Source organism: Enhydra lutris, unplaced genomic scaffold, assembly GCF_002288905.1.
Source record: "Enhydra lutris kenyoni isolate GAN:26980312 unplaced genomic scaffold, ASM228890v2 scaffoldscaffold2, whole genome shotgun sequence".
Taxonomy (NCBI): Eukaryota; Metazoa; Chordata; class Mammalia; order Carnivora; family Mustelidae; genus Enhydra; species Enhydra lutris.
The window spans coordinates 89,664,895-89,692,838 of record NW_019154086.1 but is presented as its reverse complement, the minus strand read 5'-3'; the positions used below and the strand labels follow the sequence as shown (position 1 = coordinate 89,692,838).

The 27,944-nt window shown below is 34.1% G+C and overlaps 1 protein-coding gene across 1 annotated transcript in view; it reads left to right on the top strand.

Moving 5' to 3' along the window:
* The first annotated feature begins 2,782 nt into the window (after positions 1–2,782).
* The window catches only part of LOC111146811 (transmembrane protease, serine 15), a 115,304-nt gene continuing 90,142 nt past the window's right edge, over positions 2,783–27,944 (top strand). The window contains exons 1-7 of the mRNA XM_022502508.1: positions 2,783–2,927; positions 5,762–5,892; positions 6,169–6,236; positions 13,948–14,099; positions 16,754–16,795; positions 18,498–18,536; positions 25,588–25,719. Coding sequence (XP_022358216.1) covers positions 2,783–2,927; positions 5,762–5,892; positions 6,169–6,236; positions 13,948–14,099; positions 16,754–16,795; positions 18,498–18,536; positions 25,588–25,719 — 709 coding nt within the window. The remainder of the gene's footprint in view (positions 2,928–5,761; positions 5,893–6,168; positions 6,237–13,947; positions 14,100–16,753; positions 16,796–18,497; positions 18,537–25,587; positions 25,720–27,944) is intronic.

Sequence of the window (27,944 nt, the reverse complement as noted above, 5' to 3'; positions counted from 1 at the left end):
TTCTACATTTCTGAAGTAGGAAATTCTATGCATAAAGTTCCAAAAATTTAATAAGCATTTAATAAAGAAGAAAATATCACAAGAACTTCAATCACATGCTTTCCTTTTCTATATATGTAAAATGGCAAAATGCAGAATAGCATTAACTCATATGTCCTAATCATCTAGCTCTGTCATTAATGGTTCACTAATTTATTTCAAAATTTTAAGAGAACTAGCACAATACAAATACAGTTGAAGCCCCCTGGGTTGGTATACCATTCCAGCACTATCTTCCCCACTTCCTGCTTAAAAGTTACTTTTCCTTAGTTGGAATAACTTGGAGAATTTTCCTCACTGTCTCACACAATCCCCAGCAATATTATGTTCCTGAGCCCATGGGGGTAAATGGCTTGGTTATACATAAAAGCCTTTATTGGCTTTATTTTTCCCCCTTTTTACTTCCCAGGTCCTCTCATGGACTTTCCTCAGGTGCCCCAAATAAATTTAAGAAATCCATACAAAATCTTTCCCTCAATTCTGTTCTGTTGTAGCCAAAATAAAACAACCATAGTTGAAAGAAAGAAGGAAAAAAAAAAGAAAAAAGAAAACCTCTTCTAGTATGTGTCTTGATTCTTACTTTGTTTTTGATAACCTTTGTTTCAAAATAAAGGGTGTTGTTGGGGTGCCTGGGTGGCTCAGTCAGTTAAGCATCAGGTCATGATCTCAGGGTCCTGGGATTGAGCCCCAGGTCAGGCTCCTTGCTCAGTGGGGAGTCTGGCTTGTCCTTCTGTCCCTCCCCCCTACTCAGTCTCTCTCAAATAACTCTGTGATGAGCTTTATTATCTGGTAGAGCAAGTTCTATTTTATTTTACTAATTTTTTTAAAATTTTAAGACATGTGATTTGTTGTTTTTCACATTGACCTGTTTGTCTTATTTTAGTCTATCCTTCAGAAATTATTGTCTCTTTTAAAGAAAGCTATTTGCTCACTCATTTTAAGTATGATTACTGAAAGCATATAATTTGAGGAGAATGTATAATATGAATGCTGATTTCATTTCTGAACCAAAGTATATAATTTTTGGTTTTCAATCTTATACTTAATGTATTTTTACTCTGTGCTTAGAGTAGAGCGTGTGAACTCATTGTGCTCACTTCTCCTTCCCTTCTATAATAAAGTCCAAAGAAATATAACAAAGTTCTACTTCATTTTCTGAAAAGCAATTTCATCTGCATCAGCTGTAATGCAGAAAACAACAATTTTACTTCCAATTTCTTGGCTCCCCCAATTCACGGGTCACTCTTCAGTCTCCAACTTTAGTGAAGGGTCTGGCCTATTATTAGAATCATCTCCTAGAATATAAGTAAAATGAACCTGTCCCTACACCATCACTAGTATCTCTCACTCTATGCAGATTTTAAAGGGTGGAACAATATAAATGGTATTAATTCAGTTAAATAAAAAATATAAATGCATTCCATGAAATGCACTGAATTTTTATATCCTAGCTTTTATCAGCAAGGATTTCAGAGTACAACATACAATTCTCTTCTTTCAAGAAGAAAGAAAAGTAGAAATGGTTAATGCGTATTGCAGCCTATTATAAATGCCACAATTTCAGTGTATTAAAGCCCTCTGATCAAGGCCTTCCTTTCTCTGGCCAATTTCACTTACCCAGACAAGAGGCAAACTGGTTTATTTCAGAATAGGTTTGGTTTTACCTATTAATTTTCAATTCTAGAGTCATTGCTTACTCAAAACATGGAAGTTCCCATCCCATGATAAACTGTTCTTTAATTATTAGAAAACAGTCTTGATTTTCCCATAAAGTGTAGGTTTACCATTGACCTGTTCTCTAACCTGTTCTCTTATTACAATTAGCGTGTTTAAAAAGATAAAGTTCAGGACAAGTGAGCAATGTCTTCCCCACCAAGAATACTTTCTTAAAATAGAAACAAATTTTTTTTTCCCTCTCTCAGCAGCTACTCCCATTCACTGGTCACCATACAAGGCCATAAAGAGTAGACATGTGATGCCTTGTTAAAGTAGACTTTCCTTTAAGTTAAATCAATACTACCTTACATTGCATGACTTCACATGGGTGATATAATGAAGATTACAAAATCTGTAATTATTTCAGTAGGAGATACATATATGTGTATACAAATAAACATATATCCACACACATGCACACAGAGAGGAAGAGGGATGGAGGAAGGGAAGGAGGAGGAGGGCAGGGGAGAGGGAGAGCGAGATCTATTAATATATATGTTGGGCTTAATACATACCTGTACATAAAAGTTATTTTTAGAATGTCTACACCTACCTAGAACAGGAGAAATGCCTTAATAATGACCTGAGTCAGAGGGTAGAAGGTTGATCTGTTAGAGTCTCTTCAAATATCAAGTACATCTGCCTAATGACTAATTTGTTTGCCATGAATTTCACATTTTTCTTACCAGTTCTCGAAATGATAGTGTCATTTTTGTTTACAACATGAATTTAATTTCATTCACCTCAACAAATGGTTCAGGTGACTAACATTTATAACTCCGGACATATCTTTACTCATTAATATCTTCTTAAAGATTAACCACCCTTTTAAAACTATTTAACGTATAGAGACATAATGTTGCTAAAGAGACATACACAACTCATTTATGTTGATTAGTAACACTAAGGTAGACTCATGTGGTTGCTTTATAAATCCTAGACAACTTGAGAGGTTTCGAGCTCTGGTTGGCTGAAGGCTCTATATTCTTTTCCAGTTCTTAGATTAGCATACTTCCAAAAACCAAAAATGGTGTCAAAAAGAAATAAACCTTCAAGGCACCTTTCTCTCAGCACCTATGAAGTCCTGTTTGCAGCTCTCTTTGTCTTATTGGTGGTCGTCTGTGCTGGATTATTTGCAGTGTCCTGGCTGGCAATCAAGGAAACAGAAAGAGGTAAGTCCCTTGGCTTTGGTTGCTGAAGCAGTTCCCAGATGAATGTGCCCATTTTAATCTCAGTTCTCCCGCCAATATGTTTTATTCATTGCTATACTTTCATGACAGGATATCTATGTTCCATTCAGATACTTTCGGTAGTTCACTTCATAGAATATTAGAAAATTAGCTCATGTATAATTTGAAATTTAATTCGGAATTCAAGCATGAGACTAAGCTTTTAAAATGAAAAGTGTTAAGTTTTTGACTTGAACATATAACAAAGTAGATTTCACAGCCCCTGGATTCCTTCTGATATGATTTAAATCATAAACATATTAAAATATTGTTGACTGGTCAAGTCAATAAATAGGCAAGGTTAAAGAAAATACATTGCTTATTTCTAGAGAACAATACTTTCATGTTCTTATTAGTCCAATGATTTGAATTGCAACAATATAAGGGAGCCTGGATGTAATTGTAGACTTAGAAAGATCTCAAGATGCCTGAATAGCAATTTGTAATGAATAGAAATAGGGAAAAATGATTCTTATTTAGAGTTAAATTATCTATACTAGGAGATTTTCAATGATCTTCAAATGTATTCTTTTCTTACAACAAACTTATGAGTTAGTTGTTATAGTTACCCTCATTTTATTTATTTATCTACTTGTTTGTTTGTTTTTAAAGATTTATTTATATCAGAGAGAAAGAAAGAAGGATAAAGAGAGCACAAGTGGGAAGGGCAAAGGAAGAGGGAGAGAGAGAATCCCAAACAGACTCGCTTTCTGATGAGCCCTGAGCCCTACTTGGGGCTCAATCTCATGACCATGAGATCATGACATGAGCCAAAACCAAGAGTTGGACGCCTAACCAACTGTACCACTCAGGTGCCCCATAGTTACCATCGTCTTAGAGATGAAGAATCAGAGGCTAATTTAAGTAACTTCTTAAATGTGCATTGGTACTTAATAGTTTTATAAAATAATTCCAATACAATCTCATTTAAATGCTATAGCTATCTACAAGGGATGTATTTTAGGAGAAAGAAGATTTGGGGTATTTTATGCAGAGGTTCACTTAGACTTTTAGAACAGCGGCTGCTTTACTTAAATGCTGTAAATAACCAGAAGGGTATGTAATCATTTTAAAGTCCATTGGAATCTTTGATGCTCAATGAAGCTACAAAAGCTATTTTATAAGTAAAATTAAAATAAATATTTATAAATGTTAACATGATTTAATAATGAACAACTAAATACAAAAAGAATTGAGTTAAATCTGTAATAGAGCTCCGGAAGACATAAGACATGCTACCTTCCATACACTGTGTTACTTTTTATTGATAATCATTTTAGACTTACAAAAAAGTTGCGAAAATTGTAGAGTTCTTACATAACCTTTTCCCAGCTTCCCCTAATGTCAATATCTTATATATCCATAGTACAGTTGGCACAACCAAGAAATTAACATTGTTACAGTATTATTAACAGAATCACACATTTTAATCACGTTTTACCAGTTTTCCTACTAATGCTCTTTACCTGTTCGGGATCCAAAGCAGATTCCTATGCAGGATTTAGTTATCCTATTTCCTCAGCCTCCTCCAATGCAGGACAGTTCTTCAGTCTTTCCTTGTCTTTCACATTTAAACATGCAAATCTAAATGTAATTTTGAGTATTTAAAAACAAATAAAATGACATAAATTATAATAGTTAATCGATTTGCAATAATAGCTGTTCAGACTGAATGCCAGTTTATTACTTAAAATATTATTTCTAATGTTCCTTCTGCACTCAGAAGTTTGACATCAATATATGACAGATCCTGGGTTCTAAATCGTGTCAATCCTATATCCAGATTCCAAACCTGTCACTTACTAACTTTATCACCTTGGGAAATATTCATAGCGAATCTTGGTTCCAATGTCCCCACCTGGGAAAAGAAAAAAATAACATTTTCTTATATTACAATGTGAGAATTATGTATCACTATTAATACATTTGCAAAGGATTTCATCATTGTGCCTCAGTTGAAGAGTCTCATTTTAAATTTAAATATATATCAAAAAAGATATTCTGCTAAAGGGATTACATGAGACTTGATGGCACAACTTATCACCCACATTTATATTCAATTTGTTACCTTTCCCTTACATTTTCTTATATTGAGTTAATACACTTTCTGCGACATTCTCAGTAACTTCTCCAATAACAACGGTCACTATCTAAGGCAAAATGTCGTACATGCCAGCTTTATCATTATTAGAATAAAGGAAGTAATTTCAAGTCTATGTTTCAAAGTAACACAAACACTGAAACCTTCACAGCAATCCATTGTAGAAAACCAACAGTGTCCCTGGATGCTAGGTGTTCAAGAAGTATCTGAAAGCAACTACAGAACTTTTAAAACTTTTAATGGTCCATTTCTCATCATGAATCCCTGAATCATTTCCCAAAATTGGTGAATGTTTATCCCTTATCTTCCAACAGGAATCTTAGTAGTTAAACACACACACACACACACACACACACACACACACACACATACACACTTGGAAGCTTGGACTGTGGGGTAGATTTCAAAGAAAGAAAAACAAATTAGTAGGATAAAGAAGATTATTTTTAATTCTGTAAAACAACCACATAACCACACACACACACACACACATACACACACACACACACATACATGCACCTAATAATGGAACATGAAGTCTGTAAAGAAAAAACAGGAACTACCACATCAATACATGAAGCAAGAACATTACTTCTGAGTATTAGCTGGAATGTGCATATTCTCTCTTATTCATAACTCACATTTCTAGTGTTTTATTTCTTATTAATTCATGTAGATGCAGTGTTTGGAGAAAGTCACAAAACCAGAGGGACATTGAAAATAACATCTGGAGCAACATACAATCCTAATTTACAAGACAAACTCTCAGCGGATTTCAAAATTCTTGCTTTTGACCTTCAGCAAATGGTAGGAGACTGTCTTTTTTCAGCTTATTTAAAATTTCAAAACATAGTTTCACTAACTACTTGCCAGAAGATATGTAGATTCATTTTCTTACTTTGAGAAAATTAGTAAATAAATGTAATATGCCCAGGAAGCTTAAGTGTTTGAGTCCCATCCCCACAGAGAAGGAAAAATGTCTGTAATTCAATTCTAATCAGAACAGAAAGGTCAGTTTGTTTGAAGTGTTTAACAAAAGTTTGTCTTAAATATAATATGCTTTTTTAAAACTTATTTTTTTAGATGGATGAGATCTTTCAAACAAGTAATCTGAAAAATGAATATAAAAACTCAAGAATTTTACAATTTGAGTAAGTATAGCTCAAAAATTTTCTATTGATAAAAAGAACACAGAATCATAAAATAGGGACTTTTTGCTAATATTTACTAACATTTGCTAGAGAGTCCTACAGTTAGAAGAAAAGGGAACATTTAAAATTTTCAACATTTTCCTGAGGATTTTTTGAGAAAGATGGCACAGCATAAACTTTCATATTAGTGCAAATAATTACTCTGGGTAATTATCTTATGTTAACATGTTTCTCTCTCCTGAGTAAAATCTTGCAGAGACCCATGGAGGGGGCTGAGGTTGAATGTATGCAAATGACGATAGAGTTTGATGTGCTCTGAACATGTGGAAGACATTCACTCATTACATTCCATTTACACTGTAAGTCATAGGAGAGAGGAGATTTTAAATGATGTCATCTAGCCCTTGCTTCCCTGCTTCAGGCTGGAATGCCCACAGCCTTGGTTGGAAATTCATTGTCATCCAACAAAAGAAAGAGATGCATACAATTTAGAATGGATTCCCTCATACAAGGATATCTGATAAGAATTAGTAATCCATTTTCAACATTGCTGTGAGCATCACTGTTACTGATTTTTTTTTTATTTGTTTCTAACTTTAGTTGCTAGAAAATTATTTCTTATTTCCAACCATGTCTATTTCTTTGGCTCTCACCCACTGATCCTCTTTGTAGTTCTTCATTTTTTACAGAATAAATGAATTTCCACCTTTGTATGCTGCATCAGTTCTTCTTCCTGTACTAGAAATAGCATCCCTTTCTCCTCTCCGTAGGTAGTCTTGTCTCCTGCCTCTCAAACTGTGTCTTGGATCTTTCACAAAGCCTTCCACCACCCGCCTTTCCAACCTAAGGGACTCTTGAATTCATAACACTCCTATGCTTCCAGAGAGCTAGTTTAGTTTTTTTTTAATTAAAATTCTATTCTAACGAAAGTTAATGCCCTTATAAGAGTATACTTATTTTTATATCTGTAGGACAAGTTAAAGAAAACATGTAGCACCTAACATAGTACTCAATATGTCAACAACAGGTATCAAGGGGAAGGTTTATTTATTTTCTAGAACTTTATATAAAGAGCACATACACTGAGATAGACATTAACTAGGCTCTGGAAATACAGATATCAAAGATATATTCTTTACTCCAAGGGAGCTCATAGTCTAACAAGAGAGACAAATTGACAATTATATGATGGTATGACAATTGTTACTTTATATGTTGGTACAAGACACTGAGTGAGCAGACTGGGGACAAACCTTACTGGGGCTAGAGTGTCAGGTAAGACTCCCTGCAGGAGGTGACCTGGACTGGTGTTTCATGGCTTCTAAGGATGGGTTGTAAACATGCATGCAATGCATAGAAAGGGAGAAGCGTATTAATTATATTTCTAGCTGTCCATGAGTGTCCACCAAGATGTTGAGACATCAGGAGGGTGTGCAATGTAAAGTCCAGGAGCCTGACATTTAACCTTTTCTCAAATGGAAGCTATAAGGAACTCTAGGTCATTGGATAAATGCAAGGAGTCTAACTACACAGACTAATCTCCTACCTCAGATCACAGACGACTGAGTCAGACCGCCTGGCGACAAATATAGTGGATACCCATTCTTGACAAGAGTACAGACATTAATGAAAGAATCCTTCCTTCTTAGTGGCCAAATAGAGGAAGGAAGTTCAAGTCAAAGTCAGAGATCATGCTTAGAAAAACAGTAACAAGTCAAATGAGGATTATTTCATGAGCAGAAGAAAACTCAGGGCCTCACCATCACAAAACTAATTCTATCAATGGAGTCACAATGAAAACACCAAGAACAAAAAGATAATAAATCTCTCTCTCTCCTCTCTTTCTTTCTTTCCTTTTTTCTTCTTTCTCATCTATTTATCTACCTACAACTCATCATTCTTTAATCTCATTGCATATTCATGACATCTTGGTTCCCATGGCCAGAGAGCCCTACACCCCCCGACTGCCTTCATTCCTACCTATTGTACAGAGGCTTCTACTCTTGTTTTCCAGGGCTTATTATCTCTGAAAATCTCTTTCATAGGCTCAATATCAGGACTGGAAGGAGACATGTGGACTCTTAGGAAAGATTTTTGTCCATATACTTGCTTGTTTTTGTTTATTTTGTTGTTGTTTTTTGTCTTTCTCAAAGGGGTATTTTTAACATATTTATTCAATACTCCATGAGGATAAAAACGCGCATACAAGACTTTTTTTTTTTTTTTTTTGGCCACTTTAAGCAATTTGTCTATTTTGGAGTGTGTGGATCCAATTTCCCTTTTCCAGTTTTGTAGAGGATCGAGTGTGAAGCTCAGCATTAAATCATTAATTCAGATTTCTCAAAGGTTTTTGCATTTCTGAAGAAGAGGTATCCCAGGTACTTGCCTCTCCTTATATCAGGCTCTGCCCAGTGACATCCATACAAAGCCTGGAGTCTATTGCAGAATTTATTAAGATAGTTGTGCTAATGGAATTCTTCCTATCCACATGCTTACAACAATCTGGATAACTTTATTTTCACTAGATTGGGAAAAATTGCTGAATATAGAATTTTATACACAGTCTTGATGGGTTATCGAAACCCCAGCATTTTCTCTGATGTTTTATAAGTACTCTTTTATTTCTCTAGATGGTAAAAATCACTATATTGGAAACTATAAATTATTCGGGCTGAGAATTATTTCTTTGTCCTCCTTTATAGCTACCTAGAAAAGCAATGTAGTAGCTAAACCTTGGTATATATTTTATAATGATTTACAAATAATTCACTTTATCATTGAAGAGATACTCATACCCGGATGTAGCTAAACTATTTTTAAATCAGAAGTCAGTTTTTGAACTCTTTTGCATTGCATGCAAAGGAATTTGATGAAAATGTCTGTAAGATAAATTATAAGTCTCAGCTCTCTGGGAGACTGAGAAGAGAAGGATAGAAAAAAAATTCAGAAGCAAGAAAGAAAGCAACAAGCAAACAATTAGGTTTATTTAAATAATCATTTATAAAATGACATATTCAGAATAAAGTGGCAGACTCCTAATTAGCTTTACAAATTATTTTTTTAAGATTTTATTTATTTATTTGACAGACAGAGATCACAAGTAGGCAGAGAGGCAGGCAGAGAGAGAGGGGGAAGCAGGCTCCCTGCTGAGCAGAGAGCATGATGTAGGGCAAGATCCCACGACCCTGGGATCCTGACCTGAGCTGAAGGCAGAGGCTTTAATTCACTGAGCCACCCAGTGAATTATTTACAAATTATCTTAAACTCCAATTGATAAAATCAGGCAACAGAAATAAGTAAGTTCTCAACTAACTACCACGTCAACTATGAAAAGTATATCAAAAATCCTTTAAAATACCTATTTTCCTTTTGGTTACTGATTTCAATTCAACTCATCCTATATTCATGGGTATATGGTCAAATTAGAGTAGTCAGAAAACTAAACTGAGTCATCAAGGTATCCTTTCTTCCTTTTAAAAACATTACTGTATGGTGTCTAACATAAAATAATGAAAAAACACTCTAAAAAGTTAAAAATTAAAAATTAAAAAAATTAAAAATAAAATAAAAAAATAAAAATAAAAACATTACTTGATGTCAGTCCCCAGATTGTGTGTTAAATTGTGTGCGTGTGTGTGTGTGTGTGTGTGTGTGTGTGGCCACTCTGCGAGTTTGCTCTCTCCTCTGGGAACAATATGCTTTGCGGAAAGTGTTTTGGGCATTTAGCCCAAATGTTTGGGCAATTTAGCAGTTGATTCTTTTAATAAAATGCTGTTTACCCTTTGTGGCAATATATGACTTATTTTGCCCTTTGAGCACAGACAAGTCACAAAGTTAGGAAACGGGACTTTTGTTTACTCAGCAACCCTAGAGGTTATCAATATCATTAAGAAAATAAGAGATAAGAAACATTTTGATTTATTGCATACAGGCTTTCTGTGCAATGATAGAATTTATATGCTTTAAGAAAAAAGAAAACAGATATTCCGCTGAAATAAGTACTTTGAAATGAAAATAGCCATTCTTAGGTGGTTGTTGTTGTTTTCCTAAAGGAAGAATTCTCATTTACTTTAATAAATGAAATCAATCTCACAGCAGTGATCAGGATCAGTATCCAACTAATCAAATAACAGCTTTTGAGTTCTCATTAGGTAAAACACAAATATTTATTATGCTTTTCCTGATTTCTACATATATGTCTCTTATCTCAGCCTTTACAGTGAATGAGAAAAGAAATTCAAAAAAATAAAACTCTATGTGATATACATTAATTTACTGGAATTAAAATAAAAACAAAAAAACAAAAAGTTATTGTAAAAATAAAAAAACAAATAAAACTGTATGTGGATATAGAATATGAAACTCTTGTCCTTCCAAAGTGTACATAATTGACTGCAATGTATAATTTGCAACCAAGAAGATACATCTTTTATACAAAATGTTTTGTGCCTGAGAATGAACTAGTCTAGTTACTTTCAATTCAGGGAAGGAAAATTCCAGACTTGTACTTTCTCTATCAAAGATGCCTTACCTCTTTACTCCTTAACTCTAACAAAATAAAGGCAAGTGTTCAGTCAAATTAAACATGAGGAAATTACATAAAGAAATAACTGAGGGGCACCTGGGTGCCTCAGTCAGTTAAGTGGCCAACTCTATTGCAGCTCAGGTCATGATCCCACGATCTGGGATGGAGCCTCTGTAGGGCTGGGCACACAGTGGGGAATCTCTTAAAGATTTCTCTCTCTCTCCCACTGCGTCTATCCCTGCTTACATACTCATACTCTCTCTCAAATAAGTAAGTAAATCTTAAAAAAAAAGAGAGAGAGAGAGAGAAAGAACTGAGATTTTATCAGAATTTAAACTATCTGCTGTGTAACCAAGGGTAAAATTAAAATGTAGTTATGAAGATAGAGAAATGTATTTAATCTTGGTCCATAGTAGATTTAAATATTTGGGGGCAAAGGGTGGTTAAGGAGACATAATTAAAAGAAGAGGGAGGAGGAGAAAAGGGGAAAGGGTGAGAGGGAACTAGGAGAGGGGGAAGAATGTCAGAGAGGAGAAAGGAGAGAGGCACAGGGAGAAAGAGAGGAAAAGAAAAGAGAAGATTTTATCTCTCAAAATTATGGAAGGAAAAAATACCTATCCCTTTTCCCCCCAAAGCTCAACTAGCTGTTGTCCCTATCTATTTTGGATATAAAAATCTGGTACCATTGTAAGATTAAAAACCTGGACATGCATCTAAGTAAATGTGTTGTATTGTCTTTCCTCTTGACAAATAGTTCCCATGGTGTTGATAGTGGCAGTGTTGGTGGTATGGAAATAGGAACTATGTAGAAATGCATCTGGGGAAATGGAGTCTCTGTATTTCATTCCTATCACTAACAGTAATAAGCATATAACTCTGGGCAAAGTTACCTACATTAGTCTGAGTCTCAATCTCCTTATTGCTAAAATAACATTGTTGGCCAATATCAGGTGCAAAAAATAGAGTAATCTTCATTTCCTGGAGCTTCTCTTTAAATAAATATGAAATAAAGCCTGGAAGTTGTATGACACTTAGGATTTTTAAAACTGCAATTAACAGAACACATGACTAAAAATGCCACAGCTAGCAAATGCTTATCATCTGACATCACAAGAAAACTGAAGGTTTCAGCAGAGGTTAATTCAATGGTACAAGGACAATCATATAGTCAAGAATTTAGTTCCTTCTTTTACTATGCCATCTTTAGCTTGTCAATCATAGCTTGTCTCACGGTCCTAAGGTGGAAATGGCAGTTCCGGCAATCATATATAAATATGATAATGTTCAGCAAAGAAGAGTAGTCTGCTACGAGCCTTTCCCAGTTAGATATGGACAAACTTTCCTGAAGTTTCTCGTCGTTGTCACCTCAGATTCTATTCAAGTCTCAGTCATATACCCATGAATAAAACTGTTATTGACATAAGGAATTGTTGGAGAAATCACCTTTCCTGAGAAAATAGAGGGTTATTCTCAAATAAAATTAGGGATCAGCCAGCATGGAAAAATTAGTGAAAGTGGAAAAGTAGATTAAAAAATAGTGTGTGACAACATGTATCATTATCAAAGTAATGATACATACAAAGCAAGTGGTTCCATGTATGTATGGGTAAGTTTGGAGAACCCTGAACTAAACCATTACTAAGGAACCTTCTTATTTATAAGATTTGGTTACTATGATTTAAGCAAAGTTAAACATCCTAACTTTTTACCCTAATCTATTTAATAAAGGTGAAATGTGAAATTATTATATCAGAGTAAGCCAGTTCATTTCAGAAATGAAAAACCAGCTGTGTAGAAAGGAATCACTTCTGCTAAACTATGAACCTGGATAGTAGCATAGACTTAAAGGAGGACTATCACACCTATAGGCGATGCCATCTACTATGATATTCAAGGAATGTTCTGATCCTATATATAGTTCTGGCGAAAAAAAAATATATATATATATTCTACACTCTACCACTCTACTACACTCTACTCTCTCTCTCTCTCTCTCTCTCTCTCTATATATATATATATATATATATATATATTCTACACTCTAGTGGTATGGACAAATAGATAAAGAGGATTTTTAGAATTGATGAAGTCCTTGAAGACCCTCATTAACTTACAGACACCACAAGGATATGAGTGTAACTGGCAAATTTCAGAATCAGCAAACATACAATCCACAATTTCACTGTCCCTAGTCTTCCTCTTTAGGATCTGAGTGTGCTCTGAGTAGCCCCCAGCTTTCTGAAGGGCATACAATGAAGATCAGGATTAGAGTTTGTTTCCTAAGTGTTTTACCCTAAAAGAATACTGTAAGCCAAGCACATGTGTGGGCAGGAGAGCAAAAGTCTTTCAAGTAGCCCTTTTGGGCCAAAAATTTGTTCATTTTTATGTTTCTTTAAACTGTAAACAAATCCCGAAAGAAGAAAACTTTTTAAATGTATGTTTCAAAACAGGGAGCAAATAAAAAGGAATATGATTTGGGCCATATAACTGAATTCTAATGTTCTGGTCAGAAATAATGTAGGCAAAATAATCCCAGCTTTTGACCATGAGACTGACTGAATAGACCCCCAAATCCCAAGTGTATGTGTCTTCTTTCTTTTTATCCCTTGAAATATTTTGATATTTTATATTAAGAACAAAGAAGAAAGGGTAGATATAGATTTATTGCTCTAAGCTTGCTATCAGACCTTTATATATATATATATAATAGGAAACTTCTATCAGACCTTTATATATATATATATAATAGGAAACTTCTCTGAAATCAGTAAAACTCTCTTAGACTTCTCCTTACTTAAAAATCACCTGTGAAAAATTACAGATCTGCACTTTTCTTTCCTTAAAACAGTAAATTAAGAGTAAACATCATGATACCATGTGATTGTGTTTTATTTGACACAGATAACCCTGGGAATAACATGGCCTGAGGATTAGGGTTCTAATGCAGAAAACTCAAGATTCTAATTCTGGATATGTCTGTGTTATTAGAGAAACATTTAGTCTTTCAATTTCTTTTTCTTCCACCTATAAAATAAAGATAATATTTGATATAACCTATCAAGTTTTACTACACGGGTGTAATAAGGTGAGAACTATAGAGATTTTCAAAGACACCTTACACGAATTAAGCACAAATCATTTGATGAAGGCTGACTTTTCCCTCTTATATCATCTTTTGCTTTGCAGAAATGGCAGCATTATAGTTATATTTGACCTTTTCTTTGCCCAGTGGGTGTCAGATGAAAATGTAAAAGAAGAACTGATTCAAGGCATTGAAGCAAATAAATCCAGCCACCTGGTCACTTTCCATATTGATTTGAACAGCATAGATATCACAGGTATCTGTGAACATTATTTGATTTCTTTGAATCATTAAGCTATGAAATTAAAATTCTAGCTATATACTAGGGAAGCAGTGGGATCGTCCTTGACTTTAGGAACATGTCTTATTGCCTGAGGTAGCACATTTACATGAGAAATGTGAAATATGGAGAAACCATATTTGAAGGAAAATATCAGTCAGGAAAAGTTTGTAAAATATCAAAAAAGATCATGAAAATATTGGTATACATACATGTTCGTGGGTCTCATCACATTCTTGGTGTTTGTCAAGCACACCCTGACTTTGCAGGAACCATCCAACAGTAAGTGACTACTCATTACTTTCTGATAGAGTCATGGGCATTATTAAATTACAAAGTCAAATGTCAAGTCCACTCTCTAATTAGGAACTTAAGAGAAGGATAGGGAAAAATAGAGAGGTTAATGGGTTTGATTCATTCTGGATACTTATCAATAAAAAATAAAACTACATTTTTAAAATAAGTAATTTTAAAATAAGAATCAATCAAAGGGAAAGAGAGGCATCAAAAATAATAGCAGAACAATAACATCTATCAATGCTTAGGTTGTTCTAAATTTTCCATTCTAGTTGTCCTCCATTCAATTTAGTTCAACATTTACATTATGTCTTCATTTTGGTTGAGAACAATACTACTGATTTGCCAGGCCCATCATTCCTTATCTGTAAACCTTGGAGTCCAGTATGTTTTGGAATTTAGAAATTGTTGGGCTTTAGAAAATTAATCAATATATAGATATCCACATCAAATGGAATAAAGACAAACTTTTAAGCAGTTTTGTCTTTAAATATTTTATTTTATTATTATCATTTATTTATTTTTTTTTACTACAGAATGAGATCAGTCAGTATAGGTTTCTCTTTAAAGCAAATGTATAAAAACCATGCTGACGTTTTTTGATTTGTTTTTGATTTTGTGGTAGTAGATCTGAAGCTGCAGACCTCTGGTTGCTTTTCCTTACAGTATTGTTTCATCAAGCACAGTTTTCTCTTTCATTGAGCCTCCTGTTGTTTCCTGTTGCACCTGTGTAATGAGAAGGCAATCAATGCTTTTAAGAGCCTTCTCTAGTGATGACTTGGTTCCCTCTGGCACAACTGCTGAAGTGAAGACTGTTTGGGATCTTTGATTCAGATGAGCTAAAAGCTACTACTCTAAGTTAGAATAAGTGCTTTACTTCATGACACGTTTAACCCTTATGCTAATTGTATTACATGGTGTCTTTACTGCCACGCTCCCCCCCATTTTAGGGATGAGAAGACCAAAGCACAGATAACGTTGATAAATAGCCTTACATCATACAGTTATTTAGAGTTTGATCGAAGATTCTGGCCCAGGTAGTCTAACCCCAATGTCTGTGCTCTTATCCATTACACTCATTTGCTTACAGTGGTTTTATCTCTGAACGGTCTGGATCCATACTTTCTCAATAGTCATTTTCTTCCAGAAACTTGGTTTCTTACTATCTTTAGTTGAACATGCATCAGTTTCTAGAAGTCTTTAATGGCAAATGAATTAACAGATATGCTGAAACTTATTTTCATGACTGGTCTTGAAAAATATTTATCTACTCAATAAAAGCATATCCTCGAGTTAACTTAGAATAAATACCATGGGTGCAGTAAACCAGATCACAACATCGACTCAAGAATATGCTCCACACATTGAAGTCACATTTAATTTGTTGAACTATGTTAGGACATACTCATAAACATGATACCAAGCTTAATGTTAGATATATAAGTTTAATATTTACTTGTCACGTGTGGCTTTTTAAATTTATTACATTTAAAATTGGATGACATGTTTATGAATACCATAGATTTTTGTAGAGCTTACAGCAAATCAGAGTAAGAAAGTAAAATATGAAAATCTTTATGAAAAACTCTTATAAATGTTATTTTGTTATCTTTTTCATCAATAATCTACAATATATTATTTATGAAGCTTCTATAGGTCTTGTAAGAACAAGACAATGCAGAAATTAAGAAATACTGAAACAAACAACCTAGTTAGTAGAAGAGGCTATAACTCTTCACATACTTACCATAAATACAGTTTTGAATAAAAACAAACTGACTAGATGAGGGTTTTTCATAAGGTATGATTTGATTTCCTTTATATCTTTCATAGTTGTCATTATATCTTTAAACTATTAAACATTTTAAAGGAAAACAGCTAGTTTTTACCTTTTATGTGAAAAGCTGACTTCATGATTAAATAGGACTCTGTTCTCAGTAGCTATTATTATGTGCAATATTATTTTAATATCTTCCATATATTTCAGTGCAAAACCATTGATTCTAAGTTTAACATGATGTGGTGTGCAATGTTATAGTACATGTCTTAAATATAAATTATCCTATAAACTATGATGAATAGGTATCTTTCTTAAATGAGCAAAAGAAAGCAAATTTTTTGCATAGGTAAATTTTATTGAGAGAACATAGAGATTCTGGAAATCATCAAATGTATTGCAATCAAATAATTATAGAAACATCCAGCATGAGTTAGGATAAAATGGGAACTCTAAAAGAACAGATGCCCTTTAATTATATTAAAACTGCACTCACTGTTTCATAATATTTTTATATTATAATACCAAACTTGAAATCAACTTTACTTTATTCCAGTCTCTTTGGGGAATTTCTCTACAGTAAGTCCTGCAACAACTTCAGGTCAGAACTTATGGCATTTTAAAAAATATAACTTGGTGATCATCAAACTGCATGACATTATAAAAGGATTTTTTTAATAGCCCTAGCAGAGACAATTATTCTTCATATTAAAATAAAAATTTACATTTGGTTAAGAACAATGTAATTCATAATCTTGCAGATTTTATAATGCCTAGTTACACATGCCAAAGACATACATTTCCAATTTCAATGTTCCTTTCATATTTTAAACTCTATATACATTTGTATGCATGTATGGTGTGTGTAAGCCTATGTATGCGTGTATGTGTGAGTGTGTAGCATCCTAAAATGTGGCTCAAATCCTGAAGCTTTGGAGATGAATCCATAATATTTCTAAGGTCACTAGGAATGAAGAAAGAAAAAACATTTAAAAGATAATCAAATGATGGGGCGCCTGGGTGACTCAGTGGTTAAAGCCTCTGCCTTCGGCTTAGGTCATGATCCCAGGGTCCTGGGATCGAGCCTCCCATCGGGCTCTCTGCTCAGCAGGGAGCCTGCCTCCTCCTCTCTCTCTCTGCCTGACTCTCTGCCTACTTGTGATCTGTCAAATAAATAAAAATCTTTAAAAAAAAAAAAAGATAATCAAATGATGACTTCAGAATGTACTGTATTCTTGAGAAAGGACAATCCAAAGCTGAATGTTAACTTTGTTCTGTTCCAGCATTCCGTTATCCCATCTTTCTAACTACAATTGGTTATTATTGCTCATGAAACTTAGAACTTCACTTTGTCTCACCAAGATCACACCACTATCAAAAGAGTTTGCTTTGGGAAATTATCAAAAATTTTCAAATTATCCTAATCTATCTCCAAGTGTAAAATTATTATGTTGTAGAAAAATAATTTAAAGTCAGGAGCCCTAAATATCAATCCAGGCTTTCCAACTACCAGAAACACTGGGCACATCTTTTTATTCCTCTGAAAATCTGCTTCCCATAAAATGCAAATAATAAATTGTTTCCAAATATTTCAGACTCATTCTAAATATCAAACTTATACATAAATGCTTTCTAAAAGTATAGATTGTTCTAATACTATAAAGATATTACTTTTGGTATGATCTAGTATCATGAGCAATTTTATAATATTGGAAAGATCTACATTTTTTTAAAGTATCTACTTGGGCCAGGTACTACATTTTACCAGCATTGCCTCATTTAATTCTCAGAATGATGCTGTGGAGATGTAATATTTTTTCCACTTAAAAAGAAATAAGTAATAAGCAATGTGCCCTGAGTCACACAGCTATTAGGTGTCAAACTTGGGAATTAAAAGCAATTCCCCTGGAGTCCAAAGCCCATGGTCTAAGCATATCCCAACCTTCTATTTCGAATAACATCAGATTAACCTAGAACATTTAAGTCCAAAGCCATTAAGAAATTAATGAATCCTTGTGTTTAGTTATTCATAATTGAATAACATGATATTCTTTACTTAGAAAATGAAAGGTGACTTAAAATCTAAAAATCTCTGCTCTACAATTCTAAAAATCAATGAAAACATAAAAGATTTATTCTTAGATCCAGATACAAATGACATATCCTTAAGCTAATAGATAATCATAATTCACAGTAACTATAAAAACTCTCAGGTTAAGTATTAAACAGAGAAAATATACAATGAAGTTCTAATAATCAGTTTAAAAAGGTAATAATTGTCTTAATTCCATTTATTTTCACAAGCAAGCTAACAACCCACAGTCCTCTGTCAACTCCAGGTCAGTATTAATTTTATTTATACCTTTTAAAAAGTTTTTACTTATGTTTTATTTTAGGCTCTTAAGAATTCTCTGCTAACACAGCAGTTAATATTACTCCTATTTTATGGATAAGAAAATTGGAGCATAAAAGATTGCAGTTTAAGCCTAAGATTTCACCAAAAGTGAGCAGAAGTATTTAAGGCTAATGCCTGGATTAGCTGACCTCACTCCAGTCCGCTGTTAGAACCCTGGTTATTATCTGTTGCTAAGAATGCCACCAATAGGATCAAAATGTTTGCCAGAAGAGATATAGGTTTCATCAGATGTGAAGGTTTTTTTTTTCCTTTGATTATTCTGTCTGCATACAAGGTAGAAAAGCTTGCTGTCTCAACACAATATGCCTTGCTAACCCAGCACCAAAATAGCCTTGAATTCACTCAAGCAACAAGTTCTCATTAAGTGGCTACTTTGTGCTAACTTCCAGACATATCTTTGATGTGTCAGTTTCTCTGGATTCCTAGTAGTTGTTTACTGTGCTTTTGTCTATCTGCTTGTCAACTAAATTGCCTTTTCTGGTTCTAACTTAGTCTTCATGTTGAATGACCTGGGTGTGTTCCTTACTTCTTCAGATAAACTCCACAAAGTTAATATTGTATAGATCTTCAGCTCCTAAATTAACACTGCCATTTTTATGTTATTAGAATCATACGAAATGTTATATGTGTACAAGTTTTACATTTATAAAACTATAAATGCCCTTCTGTGTAAGACTTAATAATTCTTGAATAAATGGTTGGCCTGGTGTTTGAAAACCAAAGGGATATGTAAATCATTAATCAAAATCCTTTATGAACCAATCCATCACACCTCCAAATCCAGATACTGTTAAGGTAGGAAAAGGCTGCTTGGAGTTGTGTTTGGGTGTTAACTCATATAGTAATCCAGCACACTAAAAAATAAAACTGTTCTTGATCCCAGAGTCTCCTCTCCAATGTGGAAAATTACTTAACAGTATTTATTTATTTATTTATTTATTTATTTTTTAAAAGATTTTATTTATTTATTTGACAGACAGAGATCAGAAGTAGGCAGAGAGGCAGGCAGAGAGAGAAGGGTAAACAGGTTCCCTGCTGAGCAGAGAGCCTGATGCAGGGCTCGATCCCAGGACCCTGGCATCATGACCTGAGCCAAAGGCAGAGGTTTAACCCACTGAGCCACCCAGGCGCCCCTACTTAACAGTATTTAAAACCACCTTACAACATACTTCAAAAAAAAAAAAAAATGTTTTGAGGATTGATAATGGCTAATTCCCTCAGTCTAAAAATAAGCTGACAAAAATAATTGGAGCATATTTTGAGAAGTATCTTTCTCAAACTTTGAAAGTCAGCAACCAATATCCAAGTTAGTGTCTGTTTTCAATTGTCTATTGATTCATTGAGTGATTCACACGAACCACAATACTGAAGACATCTCAGGTGTATACAGTGTCCTAAGAGAAATACATGGAATGATTGGTTGGGGGTGGAGGTGGGGCGGGGAGGGACAGGAATCAGTGTTAAAGCAAGAAAGTCTTAGTTTCTTAAACACTTACTTAAAAAGTAAGTGTTCCTCCCTTACTATCCTGAGGACGAACTTGTCAAAAATGGAAGAAGTGGCTGAACTTTATGCCAGTTTCCTCTGGCCAAAGGAGATGTTGAATGGGGGTCAAAGAGTATGAGAGTGTTAGTTCACCCATACTTTGCTCTCATGGGAGGTAAAGCAAAAATCTCCTTTCTTACATGTGAGCTACAGGGATAGGATCAGTCCAGAGTCAGCCCTATTCACACTGTAAGCATTTGATATGTAAATTGAAAACCAAAACACAACATTCAGTTCTCTATCATTGAAAAGGCATAGGCAAATCCATCGTTAACTAATTCCACCGATTACTTTATATGTGGTGTTTGGCAAGCTATTTCCTCTTTTTTAACTTTAGATTAAATTATAGATCTTAGGGAATGATCATGAAAATTAAAAGAGAGATAATAGAGAGACAATAATAGAGAGAATTAAAAGAGAGATAATAGTATTGTCTGAATTCGTGACTGGCACAAAGTTAGATTCCTTCTTCCTTCTCCCTTCTGACTTAGGGGGGAAAAAAAAAGCATTTGGATGCTTTTTTTTTTTTTAAAGAAATATTTAAAGTCTATCAGAGAAAGACAATCATCATATGATCTCTCTGATATGAAGAATTTGAGAGGCAGGGCAAGAGGTCATGGGGGCTAGGAAGGGAAAAAATGAAACAAGATTGGATCAGGAGGAAGACAAAGCATAAGAGACTTTAATCTCACTAAACAAACTGAGAGTTGTTACGGGGTCAGGAGGAGGGATAGGGTGGCTGGGTTATGGACACTGGGGAGGGTATGTGCTACGGTGAGTGCTGTGAAATGTGTAAGCCTAATGACTCACAAACCTGTACCCCTGGGGCAAATAATATATGTTAATTTTAAAAAAAGAAATACTTAAAAAATAAGACTAGTGTTAAAACAAGATAATTGTATTTGGTAATGCTTATTTAAATCTGATCATTCCTTTGACCAAAAACACTCCATTTATTGGAGACTATTGAACCTTAATCAAACCTCAAAGAATTATAATAAGGTAAGGAAGTGGCAACATCTCGTACTTCCTCTTACTGGATCCATGAGTCCCCAGTCATCCTTCCCAGTTTTCCCTCTCCTACAGCGAGATACTATAGATTTACAGAGGGGAACAAGGCAATTAAACTTGAAAACCACAGTTTCCAAGCAGTAACTTATTATGAATATGCCTTTCAGGGATGTTAAGTTTATTTTCATCTATATGCCTGGAAGACAGAGTTTGAGAAAAATCAACAAATGCACGCATCATATACCTGGCATTAGTACTATTATAAATTCTGCCAAAGAGAATTTTTGTATGATAGCAGGTACAAAGTCCATGAGGATTATGTTCTTTTGTTCAACTGCCTTTGTTACCAATTACTGTAAAGTTTTATTAACCCGTTTGGAACACTAGAGGAGGGAGATGGGAACAAGGGTCGAATTACGCTGATTGATTTCTTGGCTGCTACAGAGTGCCAAGAGGGGCTGTTTTGGGCAATCATTCAAATGCTTGAAGGATTTCTAGAATATAGCTTGTTCCAGTCTTTTGTTGCTTCCTATGCAGGCAGTGATTGCAGAAAAACAAAAGTTTCACTATTGTGGGCTTTCTCGATTTCATACAAAATGCAATCTTGCTCCAATATTACTATGTGGGGGGGCTTGGGGATTGAAGAAAAAGAATCGGCTGATTGAGTGAAGAACGTGAGATTGGGTCAAGAGAAGCTAAGGTAGAATTATACTCTTCAGCTGAATTGCCCAAGGACTAAGACAATGTAACTTTATTTTTCTTTCTCTCCATTGGAGAGAACAGCATGTATATTGCCAAGCACACTCCTCTACTTGAAAACATCCCTATGCGCGTGGCTTCCGAACTGTTCAAGTATCTTTCCACTGTAATTGCATTTGGATTGGCCAGCCAACTAAAAAAAGATGAAATTAGTTATATCAAAATTGATAAGAATTTCTGTAAGGCTATATTTATTTTTCCAATACAGTGTAGAGAAGTTAACTTCATCTGTAAAGGCTGGTATTCGTGGGTTGAGACTCCACGTTCACTGCTAAGGGTTATAAGGATTTGTTGCTGAATGTATCTCAAACAGTTTTGTCCACCCAGCATTCTATTCCCCATTTGAATAATAGGAAAAATAAAAATGTAAGATTTCCAAAACGTGATTTGCAAATTATTATCTTGTAGGTAATGCTCTTTGTAACTGGTCTGGAAGAAAAACAATATGATAGATTTCTGTCTTTTTATCCTCTCCAATGCCACACACAGGGCAAACACAGGAGCTTCCTCACTGCAAATCACTGAAAATTGTTGTGACTTTGGGTCCTTCTGGAGCAATCACATTGCGTTTATACTGAATCATTTATGGTATAAATATAATTGGACAATTAAAACCTTGCATTTGCAGAATCCCAAATAATAGTAGTTTTCACAAAATGCCAAAGAATTAATTTCCCAAAGATAAAATACCAGATAGATAGAAAAATACATGCACAACTTTTCCCCACCACTCAAGATAATGTAATTAATATTCAGGCAATCTGTTCAGCTTCTGATAAACAAAATCAATTATTATGTTGTCTGTGTACATTGCTTTAAATACAATTACTTAACACCTTTCCTAGAAATTTTCTATTGTGAAGTACAGTACAGACTTCTTAGAGAAGGAGAAATACCAGAGTAAGAATTAAGGAATGAAATGGCAAAGAAAATAATATACAAGTTGAAGAACTCTAGCTTTAAGAATGGAAGGCCATTGTTAAAAACCAGCATCTGGCTAGTTTCTGTAACAAGTAATGTTTCAATGAATGGTTTTGTTGGAAATTGTCATCATATATTATGTAATGAGATGAAAGGAAGACAGAAGACAAGGTAAAAACACAACCTGATAAAATCCCCAGATGTACTGTGCTAATGTAACAATTATATTTTCCATATTGGTTTCAGTATGAAAAACTCCTCTTTCTTCATGGACTAAGGCAGCTGAAAACTGTTTAGGAAACAGAGTCTGGAAAAACAGAGTACAACCCAAAGTGGAGTACCTCATATTTCTATCTTTGTTTCAAAATACTTCCAATTAGAGTCATTTTCTAATCCCACCAGGGGTTCCTCTTACAATTACCATCATGACTAATTACCATGAAATAATTCAACTAGCCACTCCAAAAGTGTAGGTATCATTCTTAGCATCCCCCTTTCCACTGCCTTTAGTCAGGGACACATCTGGTCACTAAAACTCATCTATTCTACTCGTAAAATAGCAATTGAGTCCATGCCCCATCTCCTCTACTAGTGTGAAGTTCCAACTCTTATCCACTAATAAGAGCCAGTCAGAGTTCCAATTGTTACCACTTTCACTTTGACCATAAAAACAACTCCTTAGCTTGTCTCCTTATTCTACATGATTCACTGCTTGGTCCCAGAGTTGCCTTAACAAAACATGGACTGATCATACCACACACAAATAAAAACTTTCAATGCCATCACCTACAGAAAAAATATTTCTCACATTTTACAAAAATAAAAAAAAAGTCTCCTACACTTGAAACCAAACTCCCTTCCTGCCATGGTCTTCGCAAACATCCTACCATCCAGATAGGTTATACTCATCTGTTCTCTGTACATCGTTGTGGTCTTATCATATGCATTGCATACATCTCTCTTCCTGGTACATTTCTAACCATCCTTCAAAACCTAGTATGAAGACGTTTTCAATTTCTGCCTCAGAAGAAGACTCCTTGACTAATTTTTGGTGTTCCCATAGCACTTTTTTATACCTCTTTTAAAAAAATAGTTAATGAACCCGACTTTCACTAAACTCTAAGCTTCGTGAGAATAGAAGCTCTGTTATTCACCCTTTTATCTCCATTCCTCAAAAATGTTTGACACAAGTAAATGGATGATAAACACTTGTGGAGTGAATGAATGATCATTAATGAGATCAAAAGATCCCACTGGGTACCACGTGCAAGTGTGGTTTTGGAGGTTCAATCTGTAGAGTTCAGTAAACCACAGACAGACGGGTGACCATCTTGAAATTGAAGCACAGTTCCTGTGAGAATGGTAGGACAGACAAAATTATACATCTTCCTGGCTATAACCCCAAATCTCTTCTTTTAAATGCTGAATATGTAGAATTTTATTAACTGTTGTTAAAATGAGATATAGATTTTCTAGAATAATACTTTTTGTTATTTATTTAGCAAGCATTTATGGAATACTATCAACACTATGCCTTTAATAGATTAGGGACTCAATGATTAAGGACTCTCAATAAGTATCTCATCTATATCAACAGCTATAATATGCTTTAGGTTTATTCAATATCAGTTTTATCACTCTTTTTTATTATCTTAAAATGGGGGTAGTTTGTCCTTTGGGAATGGCTCTGATCTTTATCATGTCCTATTTTAGACATTAGGTGATCCATGAATTTCCCAGTGGTTTATATCCATTTTATTCAGAGCCAATTATAAAAATCTAATTTAGATGAATATATGCCCATCAACCCTGTCCATAAATGTTCCTAATTAGGTATTACCTTGGTAGATTAATTGACACAAGCACTTTTATCTTCCAAATTAATTTCATGGAACTCAAGGAGAAATTTCAGAATCAAATATGTTTTTAAAACCCAGCAGATGGCAGTGCAGTGCAGAATATGACATTTTTAAGACTCACAGTTAAATTTCCCAAGTTAATTTCTAGAAGTAAAATGTGTTTCTTTGTGCATCTCTGTATGTAGGCTTGTAGAAGAGCAGGTGACAAGACAGAATGAGAACAGCAAATTGATCAGATTCCGGTCAGAGTATGGCATAGAATTCTCCAGGGGAATGTCTGCATCTTTCCCACGAAGAATCTCTGACCCAAGAAGCAAAGAAATATTGACTGGAAATAGCGATTGGGTTTCTCCACTGCTCAATGTAGCCAGGCAGTGGGAATTTTAAGTGTTTTATTCTGTTATAAAATGCTTTTGCTGACAAATTTTGCTCTGCAGAATGCAAACTTTGACTTCAGCCCCCATATTTTCAAATAATAAGTTTATAAGTAAAGGCAGTGGTTACTAGATACTCCAGATAATATAAAAATCATTCCAATAAATTTCCCCACTAAACACGTATAAACAGTTCTAGGAGGTGTAAACATTAGTAGCTAAATGTCCAAACAGTAGTATTGATTTATGAAGGTTAAAACCAACACACTAAACATTTATATTTAACATCAATGAAGAAATACATATCTTCTTTTCAAAATTTAATATTCTAAACATTTACAAATGACTAAATGAAATAAACATTTACATTGGAAACTGAAATATATGCTTATGAGTAAAGATTTAAATGATGAAAAATACATAAGTATCCAAAATTATACATATGTTTGGAAATTAAATTTACTATGCAAAAAACCTATAAAATCAATCTTCTTTTTTATTTTAAAGGAAATGTCTCCATAGAATGTCCACCTGGTTCTAGTCCTTGTGCTGATGCTCTAAAGTGTATAGCAATTGATTTATTTTGTGATGGAGAATTAAACTGTCCAGATGGTTCTGATGAAGACAGTAACACTTGTGGTAAGTAAGGCCGTCCACATTTTCTCTCACCACTGCCTTTTCATCCTCCCTCCCTGTCTACACACACACACACACACACACACACACACACACACACTCAAACACACACACGCACATACACATCTCTGAGATAACAGAAACTACTGGAGAATGAGATATCCCGATACTCATGATTATAATTTAATATGGAACCTAATAAATAATTACATTAATGTTTTCTTAAACTATATTATGCAATATTAAATATTAATTAAGTGGAATTCTATTTGATGACTATGGAAAGAATGCTGTGATTAATGTCAGTCATAAGTGAGGGAAGAGAATGTCATTGTTTTTCATCCTTTATTAAACTACTCCAAACTATTATGAATTTGAATGCTCTTTCATGTTTTTTCACCATTATACCATATTATCAATCTTACTCTTTTTGGCCATTTCAATGGTCCCTCACTCAGTAATTGTCACTCCTTAATTTTGATTGTTCCTTTTGTTTGCCTTTTGACGTAGAAGCAACAAATAGACAAAAAAAAATGTGCTGGAGTTATAGTTCTGTGAATAATAGAAATCAGTTATGAATAAATTCCTGTCTTAGGAATAAAATATTCATGATTTGTAAATTTTGCCATCTGTTTAAGTGTTAATATTATTATTATCAACTATTGTTATTATTATTATTTCACACTTAAGTAGTACTTACTCTATGCCAAGCATGACTCAAAGTGATTTATATATATTCATTCTTTGACTTCATTTTATAGCTGGGTAACATATATGAAAGACTATCACATAACTGTAAAGATATATTGATAAGCAAGGTGAACTATTTGAATAACTCTAACTTATAATTAATTCTTAAAAAATTAAATAGAAGGCATGAATTGAACAATTTTTGGTGCTGTTTGTGATCATTATCAAAACAGACCATGAACACAATTATAGTTCCTGAAATGTATAAGGGTTGTAGTTACAATTTGCTACATTTTGCTCTTCTTGCTTGCGATTAATTGAAGATGAACGCTCCAATAACAACAAAGCTTGAAAAGTTACCTAACCACTTGGTACTTACTTTAAAAGGCAGTTGGCCTGTTTTCCAGGACCAAGTCAGAAAAAAGGCAACTTGACTAAAGAGGCTTCTACTAAGCAATCCCAATTCAAATGTTCTTTGATAAAATTCAAACCTTCAAAGTTTAACTACATACTTTGAGGTGCACTCAGTGCATATTGGAAGAAAGTGCAGGCTACAGAATATTTTTTAATCTATTTTATATAACTAAGTTACTCAAAGAAGAAGAAAGCAAAATTCTTTTTTGCTATGGCTTTCAGACAGTTTTCAAAACCTTTTCAGGGAGAATATGATACAAGTGTGCCATCATGAGGTAATAAGGGTGATTTTGCTTAATATTTCAAAAAGAATAATGAATGCCAAATTTAGGCACATAGCTTTATGCCTATTTAACGATGATCGATAAACTTTAGTGGGGAAGAATATGTAAGATGAGTTGAATAATCAGAAAATGTCTTTACTGTCATGGAGTTAATAATGTTCATGGTAAAATAACAGCAGTGCATTTCCAAAAATAACCATAGAAATATCATGTAAGTGTGACAAAGTTTGTCCTAAAATAAGTTATAAGGCCATGAATTCTTTTTCTGAGTCAATATGGATGATGCCTTAGTATTAGAGGCATGGCATGAGCCTCTGTATTAGAACTGATTTAATTCTTTAAATTTGCCTGAAAGACACAATCAAATTGCATATTTACTTTTCAATATCATGGAGGTTTGTGTTCATTGAACCTTAGTCTCAACTAATCTTCCATGTCACTAACTTTCTTAAGTCTCTAGATTCTCATTTTTCACTTTTCTTGGCTCTCTTCATTATTTGTAGTTTAAAATTGGCATTGCATCTAACTTGAAAAATAAATGTAAAGCCTTTGTGGAAAAATGTGGACAAAGCCATCACTTAATCTGTCCTTATCCATCTAGGATTCAGGCCTATAAGTAGTTCTAGTCATCACTCATCATTAGGGATGGTGAGCCCAAAAGCCCAGTGCACTTCACCTCAGCACCAACTTGAACTTTTAGTAGCATAATTTCTACATGAAAGCTTGTGTCCATTAATCTACATTCACAAAAAAATTAATTTAAGAGTATTCTTTCTATATGAAATGACCCTTGTGAGCACACACACACACTCTCTCTTTCTTCTCCAGCTGTGAGCTCTA